At 39.5% G+C, this 10974-nt stretch overlaps 1 protein-coding gene across 1 annotated transcript; it reads right to left on the bottom strand.

The window, feature by feature from the left end:
* Positions 1–8830: 8830 nt before the first annotated feature.
* Positions 8831–9708, bottom strand: LOC101892242 (large ribosomal subunit protein mL64). Its single transcript, XM_005189834.4, has one exon. The coding sequence runs from the start codon at positions 9632–9634 to the stop codon at positions 8912–8914; it is 723 nt and encodes a 240-aa protein (XP_005189891.1). The 5' UTR covers positions 9635–9708; the 3' UTR covers positions 8831–8911.
* Between the last annotated feature and the right edge of the window lie 1266 nt (positions 9709–10974).

Genomic DNA, 10974 nt, shown 5'->3' with positions numbered 1-10974 from the left:
TCATTTTTCTGCACAATTTCCGACTAATGAGTCCCAGTTTGACATTTCGAAGTTTCATTTCATATACATCCCAAATCTACGTTTCTAACCAATATTCTCTTGAGGTTCACAAATTCAATAGAATACAACATTTTCTTTTCTGACCACACATTGGTTGGGAAAGTAGACTTAGGGCTCACATAATGTAGGGAATATACTTAAATAAATGCCTACCTGAACAATAACCTGTAAGATGGCCCTCTATTTTAGCTAAATCAGTATATGGATGTGGTCAAGACCAAGATGGGCCCTATCCCGAAAATTGAAAATGAAAAAGAGGTCTTCTACCCCCTTAGCAACATTTACCGAAAATAGTGTGGAAAATATGGTTAAAATGTAAAAAATACTTAAAATCGGTTTCTACCCTTATCGGGGGTTATGACTCATTTCATGAATTGCAAAAGCGATTTAAGGAACCCTGAAAGGTTAGAAAGAAATCCTTTTCTTACTAAATGTCCAATTCGCTCTACTATTTTGCATCCTGTATATTCCGTATTTCACTGATTGCAGTCCCAATGAATTTTGCATTTTGAGTTCTCATTGAACAGATCATTGTCATGTGAAAGAAGTAGGTCCACGTTTTGAAAACAGTCCAATAACGTTTTGTCGGTCATTTTTATACCCTCCACCTTGGAAAGGAGGGTATATTAACTTTGTCATTCCGTTTGTAACATCCTTAAATATTCGTCGTAGACCCCATAAAGTATATAAGTATATTCGTAATCAGCATAAAATTCTAAGTCGATTTATCGGTGTCCGTCTGTCTGTTGAAATCACGATACAGTCCACATTATTTCACGTAGAGCGCCAAAATTTAGCAGAGCAATTTGTATTGTGTCTAGGATGATTGAAAATGAGATATATCGGTCCACGTTCTGGTATAGTCCCAATATAACGGTACCTCCCGATATTCGGCATTTTGATGATTTATGCCACATTTTTTCACGGATTTGTCGAAAAATTGGTATTTTTAGGTCATAACGGATCCCTGTGCGTGTGGCAAAACATTGCAAAACAAAACAAAACAAAACATAGGTCCACGTTTTGGTATAGCCCCCATTATAAAGGTACCTCCCGATATTCGGTATTTTAATTTTTTTGCCACATTTTTTCACGGATTTGTCTAAAAATTGTTATTTGTTGGTCATAATAAGTTCCAGCTCCGATGGCGAAACATTGCATGTGTGGGTCAATGATTTGGTATAGCCCCCATATAACGGTACTTCCCCATATTTGGTATTTTGATAGTTTTTACCATTTTTTTTCACTGATTTGTTTAAAAATTGGTATTTGTGGGTCATGTATACGAACATATATACATGTTTTTCACTGATGTGTTTAAAAATTGGTATTTGTGTGGTGAAACATTGTATGTATAGATCCCCACATAACGGTACCTCCCAATATTCGGTATTTTAATGATTTTAGCGACATTATTCACCGGAATAGTTTCAAATTTGGTATTTGAAGTTCGTAATGGATACTACAGTCTAAGACAGAAAATTGTTTGTGCAGGTCCACGTCTTCGCATAGCCCCCATATAACGGTACCTCCCGATATTCGGTATTTTGATGATTTTAGCGAATTTATTCACCGGAATTGTTTCAAATTTGGTATTTGAAGTTCGTAATGGATATTAAAGCCTACAACAGAAAATTGTCTGTGCAGGTCCACGTCTTCGTAGAGCCCCCATATAACGGTACCTCCCGCTATTCGGTATTTTGATTCTATCGACATTTTTTAAAGTTTCACATTTGAATATTGTAATGGCTTATAACAAATGTTACCTACACAGGTTCATGTCGTCGTATAGACCCTAATATAATAGCTACATTCGATATTTTTAAGATTTTAACAGAATTTTTAAGGGATTTTATTATTGTTGAGAATTGTCAATTTCGTTCCAAATGGTGGAGGGTATTCAAAGTTCGTCTCAGCTGAACTTACGGCTTTTTTACTTGTTTTTTTTTTTTTTTTTTAAAAACCATTTCGAAATTGCATGAACTTGTAAAATCCATCAAGCCGTTCTTGAGTTTTAAGCGTAGTTACTAACATACCTTTCTTTTATATGGTGAAAACAATTACAAAAAAAAAAACGAAAACAATATTATTCGTATTCGAATAAAAATCTATAAATAACAGTTTTGTCCGTTGCCGCTTTGTACTACCCTAATAAGACTACAAATCATATAAGAACTCAAAAAGAAGAAAAAACTACAAATGTTCATTCGAAAATAGTAAGTCAAAATGGAAAAAAATCATGCAAAATAAAACATTACTATGTCAGTTCAGGCAGATCCATCTTACGTATGGTTGTTGTTGTTGTAGCAGTTTTACACGTTCTGTTGTTTTTTTTTTTTCGACTAATCCGGTTCTTCCTCAATTTCCAGATTTAGGAATTCTGCTACCTTTATGGGCTGTAGCCATAGATCCTCTGGACGGAGTTGGGTAGGCTTGGCAGGACAATTAAACAAATGCAGCGTGTTGTGCGGGCCTGTATCGCACGCTGGGCAGGCGTTCCGCACATCTTCATCAATTCGTGCCCAATACGAATTGAGACGGCTGCACCATCCTGAACGTAGTTGGGCCAAAACTACCCTGGTTTGCCTAGGCAGCCGACGTTCTTCAGCTGCAATGGATGGGGGGTGGACTCCGAGTATGGCATTCATACTGTAATTATTGACTACCTCTGCGACTGCATCAGTATGAATGCTATTCAGACCTGCTTGATAGGCTTCATGATCTAGAGGCTCTCTCTTATATCGCTGGACCTCTCTCTCTAGATCGTGCAGGTCCTTCCTGACACGCCTGGGTGGGGGAGTTCTATCCACCATATGGTGGTTAGGGTGACTCCCGCGATAACACCCAAGCAGGTACTGCAACGAAAGCATATGATTATGCTGACGTAAGGGAAGAACCTTCGTCTCCTCATGTAAGTGGTCCACAGGCGTCATGAGGAGGCACCCTGTTGCAGTTCTCAGGGCGGCATTCTGGCAGGTCTGAATACATTTCCACTGCGTTGCACTTGTATTCGCCGACCACACTGGAGCCGCATAGCTAACCACAGACCGACCTATCGCTTTATAAGAGGTCAACAAGGTTTCCTTATCCGCACCCCAAGTGCTGCCGGCTAGCGCCTTGAGGACCTTGTTCCTACTTTTCATTTTATCGCAAATAGCTGTGGCTTGCGCGGAAGACTTGAACATGCTATCGAATGTGACCCCAAGAATTTTGGGTTAGTTGGTGGTCGGAATTATATGCCCCTCGACCTGCACATTCAGCTGTGTTCTCATCTCCGCAGTCCATGTGGTAAATAGTGTGGCCGTCGATTTAGTGGCGGATATTTTCATATTCCTCGCGTGGAAGAAGGCGGCAAGCTCTGCGAGATAATTATTCACCCTGACACATATGTCATCAACTACAGGACCCGACGCCATGATCGTACATTCATCCGCATAAGTTACGATCTCGATGCCGTCTGGAGGGCGCGGAATTCCGGAAAGGTAGAGGTTAAACAGTTCCGGAGATATCACCCCACCTTGGGGAACTCCCTGTTTCACTCTACGAGGCTTGGACTTCTTATTCCGGAATTCCACGTACGACTGGCGTCCACACATATAGTTGACTATCCAACGTTTCAAACTTGGCCGGAGGGTAGTGTTCTCAACGTCCTCGAACAGCGTGGCATGGTTGACCGTATCAAAGGCCTTTGATAGGTCGAGAGCCACCACTACTGTTCTGTGGCACGGCCTGTTCTGGTTGAGTCCTCGACTGATATGTGTGGATATGGCGTGCAATGCTGTTGTAGTGCTATGTAGTGGACGGAAACCGTGTTGATGGTTAGCAACTGAATAGCTTCCTCTGATACTGGGGAGGAGTAAGGCCTCGAGAGTCTTTGCTACTGGCGACAAAAGCGAAATTGGCCTGTATGATTCGCCTTTGCTGGCATCCTTGCCAGGCTTCAGTAGCGGGACCACCCTGCCCATTTTCCAGGCTTCGGGAACTATGTGGGTGGCTAACGACAAGTTAAGGACTTTGGTTAAATACTCAACTCCCGGCGTATCCAGTTGCTTCAACATTACCATTGATATTCCGTCCGGGCCCAACGCTTTAGATGACTTAGCGTTTCGGATGACATTCGCAACATCACCCATCGTAAACTGTGGAGGTACATCCTCGGCGGGAAGAGCTCTTATACGACGTAGTACTCTTCGCCTCGCCCTATCACTCTCGGGGTGCTCGACAAATTGGCGGTTAAAACAGCCAGCGCACCTCTTCGGATCAGTCACAGTTACGTCGTTAAATGTGACTGCTGTCCTATCATCCTTTTTCCCAGGGTTCGAGAGTGACTTTACCGTTACCCACAGTTTACTCAAATCGGTTCCGATGTTGCAACACTTCAGATGGTCTAGCCACTTTTTCCGCTTATGCTCCTGTACCAACCGGTTGACTTCCACTGTCAGTTCACTGACTCTGGGATCAGTAGGGTTGGTACGTCGGAGCTCATCACGCTCATTCGCTAATCCCGCTGCCTCTGCTGGGAAATTTGGTCTTACTTCGGGTATTCGACCAGCAGGTATATAGCGAGCGGCTGCAGCTTTGATGATGTCCCGGAAAATCCTTTCAGCTACCCGAACATCAGAAGGATTGGGCAGTTCTCTGAAGCGAAGGTTGGTGAACTCTCTGAACTCGGGCCAGTGGGCTTTCCCATGGTTAAGGAAAGTGCGGCGTTCAGAGGTTATGAAATCGGGCGATCTGCTGATGGAGATGATTATCGGGAAATGGTCTGAGCCAAGAGAAATGACGGGTTGCCAAGTCACGTCATTTATCAGACCGGGTGACACGATGGTTAAGTCTGGCGAACTGTGAAACTCTCCTCTTATTCGGGTGGGGGCATCCTCGTTTACCGTGCAAAATGTGGAGCAGTCAATCTGCTCTGCCAACGCTGATCCCCTCTGGTCATTACCTAGGACGGAATGCCACAACTCATGGTGGGCATTGAAGTCCCCTAGTACCAGGCGGTTATTGCCTTCCAAAAGTGGGCTTATATTAGGCAAGTAACGCGGTTCACAGCTATTAACCGGCGGGATATACACATTAAGCACCTCTACCTCGGCAGTACCAAACTTGACTGCTACCCCATACACTCCATGTAGGGGTCACTAGAGACTAGCTCAAGCGAGATAGGTCTGTATTGAACAGAATGGTGTATCAGGAACGCTAATCCCCCACCTCCACTTCTGGTGCGATCTTTCCTCAATACGTTGTAACCATTGCAACGTTGTAAGCTACAATTTTATTGAGCTTGGTTTCCTGCACCGCTGCGATCTAGATATTCCTCCGATTCATAAAATCCACTATCTCATCAATTTTACCTCGGAGTCCGTTGCAATTGAACTGCAAGAACGATGCATTGTCCGGAATTGGAACAGCAACATGTGGCGTTAAGTGCTGCGGTAAAGGTTGCTGTTCTGTAGACTGCGGGGGAGTTCCATACTCCGACGACGACTCGGAAGTTGACGACGAGGTCGTGGACTCACTGGGGACTACGTTGGTGCAGCACGAAGCAACATAGTCCCTATCGCTATAGTCTCGCAACCGGGTTAAACCGGAACAATTTCTAAAATGCACCCATCCTCTGCATCCATTACATCGCACCAAGACTTATCTATGGTGGATGGTGTTTTGGCAAACCGTACAGAACCATGGTCCGGGGTTTTCCTCAAGCCCGGCACGGACCAAAAGAATCCGGAGCAAGCATTCCGGGATGTGCTGCTCCCAAAACAGAAAAATAAACAAACACGAACATGTATACACTGGGTTGGCAGCCGCTGGCCGAAACTGGAGTGTTGTTGTTTCGGGTCAATCCGGTGTCGTAGAACCCGCTGCCGTGGGATTGTTACGTATGGTTGTATTTTTTATTGATTTTTCGCGCTTAAATCAGTCATTAAGGCTTTTTTGCTTAAATTCCCGATTAATTTTTAAAAGCTGTATTTAGCAACACTGCGTCACGTAAGGCTATGAGCAATGTATATCTACTAGGTGGTCGCATCACTCCAGCTGACGGCACATTTCAAATGTCAAAACAAGTTGTTGTGATGCTGAATCCGCCCTAAATGAATGGAACACAAAAACAAAGTTTGTTTATGTCTTCTTCCCTAAAAGCCACCAAGTGGCTACTAGCTTCATTGCAGGGCATTCTTAAAGGGCTTTTTCTGGTGGCGATATTGGTGCTATGTTCTTTATTTAAAACCATTTGAGCGGGAACACTTGCTACTGTTATGCCATGTGCTGGAGTCGGTGGACTATTAGTGGTATTTGTCGATGAAGATATTACAGTTGTGTGTATAAATATTTCGGGGGCTAACTATCAACTTGGGGCTGTTGCAATGGTCCCCGAGAGTCGTATTATTATTGGCTTAATTTCCACGTTTCTGATTGGTTGAAACAAATTGGCCGCATACATAAATGTCGATTTGGCCTCCGTTGTATCTTTTCATTTCTATTTCAGAATGCTGTTAAATGCAGTAGTTTAAAGTCCGTAGTTGGTAATTTCTTGAGCAAGTTTGGAGTAATCCTCCTCCTAATTACCAGGGGATATTTTTAATTTCGTCGAGGCTATAGAACTGTCGATGGTCCGGGATTTGGTGTAAATACAGATTCAAGTTGCTTGGCAAATGCGTTTACTTCTCCTACCCAGGTCCCATTTTCTAGGAGAATTGGAGATTCGTGGGCGATAGGTCTTCTATGTTTTTTTGTTATGGTTTTCCATAAGCTGCAATCAGTTCTCTCTGTGGGTTGTAGGTTATTTAGGAATATTTTTAAGTTTCGCTCTTCGTTTTATCTGAGTGTTTGTTTTAGTAGTTTTCACATTATTTTAGTTTATCCCGAAGCTAGGGGAGCGGTTAAACAAAACTAACTTTCCGTTGTCCATATGTTCCAAAGCCCATTAAACAGGTCGTGAAACATTCATACTATCCATTTTTGTTTACGTTTTCATACAACTAAATCTCATTTGTGGGTCAAATCAGCTGGTCTTATCGGATAACTAAATATATAGGCCATGATCATTGCGCCATGGCCATGACAATTCATTTGTCTATGGCGTGGCCTATATAAGGTAGGTTAGTAAGCCCATCTGACAACTAAGTTCTCTGTCAAGACATGTTGTGATTTGAAATTCAAAGAGAGCCAAATCAGAATTGCGCAAAAAAAAATTTACGTTTATTGTCAATATTTTCTTAAAAGTAGTTTTCTTGGCCGATCTTATATAGGCCATTGTCTATGGTAAAATGTTGCATACTCTTAGTAACTCAAATATCAAAATTGTCCCTTTACTCGCTCTCATTTACTGCATTTTCGGGTTATCGACAAATATTGTGTACAAAATATTGGGTTATCGTACATAACTGATGTCAAACAGGGCGCTTTCTTTTGGATATCAAAACGTAGTAGTTAGGTTAGGTTAAAAAGACGTGCGGTTGTTTTATGCTAACCGCATCACTAGAAGGCCTGCTTGTGTTGACTCGGAACCCCGTCTTACCAACTCATCTACAGTCTCATTACCTGAAATCTTGTTATTTCTTGGAACAGAAACTGAGCTTGTTGAACAACTAAGTATTTGTCAAGGCTTCTCTGTACTTTAAAACTGCCATATATTTTATGACAATAGAATTAAATGCTTCAGTGCCGCTTTACTATCGACGTTCCCTTGTTTTTTGTCTGGGATATTCTCCCCAGAAGTTATTTTGAAGATAACTCCTATGACAAAAAAAAAAACTTGTTTTACCCATGTGACGAGGTCATAAGCTTAATAGAAGATGAACCAAAGAATTAAATTAATCTAAAATTCTTCTGTGGTGATATGTAGTCACTTCCTTTAAATGTTTCCACACGACCTAGGATCGCAGACTGTCCAAAGGATTGAATGCACCATTGTTGTAGTTCTCTGAGACAAAATGCACATCTTATTACCATGTTCCTCTATGTGAAGACATTGTGTGCTTAAGCAAAGTAGGGTATCAAGTGCAGCTTCGGTTGTGCTCCTGAATGCACCTTTAATAAGTAGTAATGCGGTTCTTTGAAATTCGCCAATGCCTCGTCTATAGGATGATTTACCTAAAGCCAATAGACTAAAGCTCCACAGGTTAGGATCAGACGATCAAATGACTTATTTATCCACTTGGCTATATATGGTGTAAGACCCCAACTTTTACCTATAGAGTTTTTGCAAGAGTAGAGCACGTTCCTCAGTGTTTCTCTTCTAGTTAAGCGATGCAGGTAATATCTTCCAGATTCAACGTACTTAAAAAATTAATAATGCAAATTTAATTTCAGTATGTGTGAGGCAATGTAGCATTTTTGTAAGAATACTTGCGGAAGCAAGAAAGAGAAACAAGCATTAGTATGAATGAATATGAATTTTTATGAATTTTATAAATATGATGAATAAGCAACGACATACGCTTTGACAGGCATGGATTCGTGTATATAAGGTACAACACGATACGAACGCATATAGCACAATTTTGAAATCGTTTCAGTTGCTTTTTGTCATATATTTTGTAGTATCCCATAATGGACTTCTCGGGGGTTTATAAAAATTCCAGGTCTAAATACAATTGCTGTCACTGTAATATGAAATGATACCCATGTTGTCCGCATGGATTTGAAAGGTCTAGACCTAACTCTAACGTTTTGAACCTGGAATTTCGCGTCTAATAGTCGATATCCGGTTCTGTCCTCTAACAAAATATATTCCGTTATCAGGGTAAAAATATCCAAACTAAAGTTAAGCTGAATAATATTAACGAATTCATGGTATTTATTTTTACATATTTTTTTATACATTCAAACTAAACTAGATGCATATCTATAAGGAGTTCCCAGCCAATTTTGCCATAAGCTTCTGTTCCTTAGCTTGTCGTTTAGCTTCTCTCTGAACCTTCTTTTCTTCTTTTTCCTTTTGTTCAAGGACTTCTTTAAACTTTTCGTCTCGAGGATCGACTTTATATCCAAAGTGCCTACGTACCTCTTCTATCAATCGTTCCTTTCTTTGTTTGGCGGCAAGAGCATCGGCTTCCTTTTTTTGCATCTTGTTTTGCAGGTCTTTTTTCCATTGCTCAAGTTTTTCCATATTTCGGATGATAGCCTCCTCACGCCTATTAATTTCATCAATTTGTTGCTGCTCTGCAAATCTTGACGTCACAACCATGTCGGCAAAAGCCTTTGGTTCAATTTGTTTCTCACAAAGGGCCTGCGCCTGTATCTCATTTTTTTTAGGAAAACATATGCGTGGGTCGACTCCACTTTCGAGTCCATATCGGGCAAACATTTTTCTCTGATATTTTTCTGTTGAATGTATCCATGAATGTGCGGTAGAGTAAGGGTTTTTATTACGAAGAATGTTTTTATGCTGCTGCAGGAGCCCAGATTTGTCCCGCTTAGTTTCTCCTTTCACACCTTCGAATTGAAGGACATCATCAGTCTGTCCATTTATGTTCACCGCAATAGAACTAAAAGTAGAAGTTTTCTGCCGACACATTAAATAGAAAACATTAAGATTCAGTGGTTTCATAACACAGAAAATATTCATTTTGGACAATAATTTAACTATTAGCTATGTTCTTATCTGTCATGTAGTAATACCCACATACAGGGTGATTCGTTGAAATGTTGACCTTCAGTGCCATGCAGTGTTGCCGTTTGAAATTTTTATTTCAGCCCAAATTTTTTCTAAAAACCGCCCAAAATCGACCATATCCGCCCAAACTGTAAAAAGTTGAATAATTTATATGTAGTTTGTATTCAAGTAAATTGTATTGAAAATTTTACACTATACTAAATAAAAAATAAGTAAGAGAGAAAATAAAAATTTTATGTTATTTTCTCTCTTATTTATTTTTTATTTAGTATAGTATAGTATATATATATATATATATATATATATATATATATATATATATATATATATATATATATATATATATATATATATATATATATATATTTTTTTTTTTTTTTTTTTTTTTTTTTTTGAAAGGTAACATAGTACAAGAAATCAATGTATTAAATACATTAAAGTCATTATTATTATTATTATTCAGGTTTTTATACCCTACAAGACTATGTGTTGGGGGTATTATAACTTTGATTGGGCCAAAAATTATGTAGCACCACGAAATATTGGTTTCCAACATAGGAAAGTATATATGGATCAGAGGGCTGCAACGAGTATTCAAAAATTCAAGCATACTCAGTTTCTTACATGATTTTTGTAGATGCATTCGTTTAGTTTGATCTGAATGAAATTACCGTTTTCAATTCTGATCGAATCGAACGCTCAGTTTGAATCACTTCACTCACAATCAAACATGAGCGTTCGAGACGGTTTGATGTGTTCAGCGACATGAGTTGATCGAACACATGAATGTAAATGAGCAATCACAACCGTGATTGTCTTCTTTGAATCGAGTTCGCTCAGCGTCATTGTTTATTCAATCATTTAATCAAGTTGGGACAGTTTATTTTGACTTTTTTAATATTTGAAATGGAAGAATATTGTGATAGTGCGACCGAAATTGTTGCAAGTAGAAACTACACACGTGTAGGTAAACGAAAAGATCGACGTTTGTGAAAAATCTAGACCAATATTGTAAAATATTTAAACATTTTTTGTTTTCTAAATAGCAATGATGTGTTTCTTTATTAAACATTTTAATTTTAATTTCGTTTTTTTTTTTTTTTTTTTCAAATAAGTTACTGAAGTCTAGCACACCAAAAACCCAAATAAAATGAAAAAATTGTATGTTTATTAAATATCATTTGTACCAATTTCTTTAATGGGGACAGCTTTTAGTTATGAAATCCTTAGTAAAATTTCAATCATGATTTCGCTCAGATTCGAACATTTGTGTTTTAATCAAATCAAATCAC

This window comes from Musca domestica, unplaced genomic scaffold (genome assembly GCF_030504385.1).
Source record: "Musca domestica strain aabys unplaced genomic scaffold, Musca_domestica.polishedcontigs.V.1.1 6, whole genome shotgun sequence".
Lineage (NCBI taxonomy): Eukaryota > Metazoa > Arthropoda > Insecta > Diptera > Muscidae > Musca > Musca domestica.
Note: the sequence above shows the minus strand (reverse complement) of the source record. Positions and strands in the feature narration are given on the sequence as shown.

Bases quoted from the DNA above. Each gene is read 5' to 3' on its own strand.
- LOC101892242 (XM_005189834.4), bottom strand. From the start codon at position 9,634: ATGAATATTTTCTGTGTTATGAAACCACTGAATCTTAATGTTTTCTAT.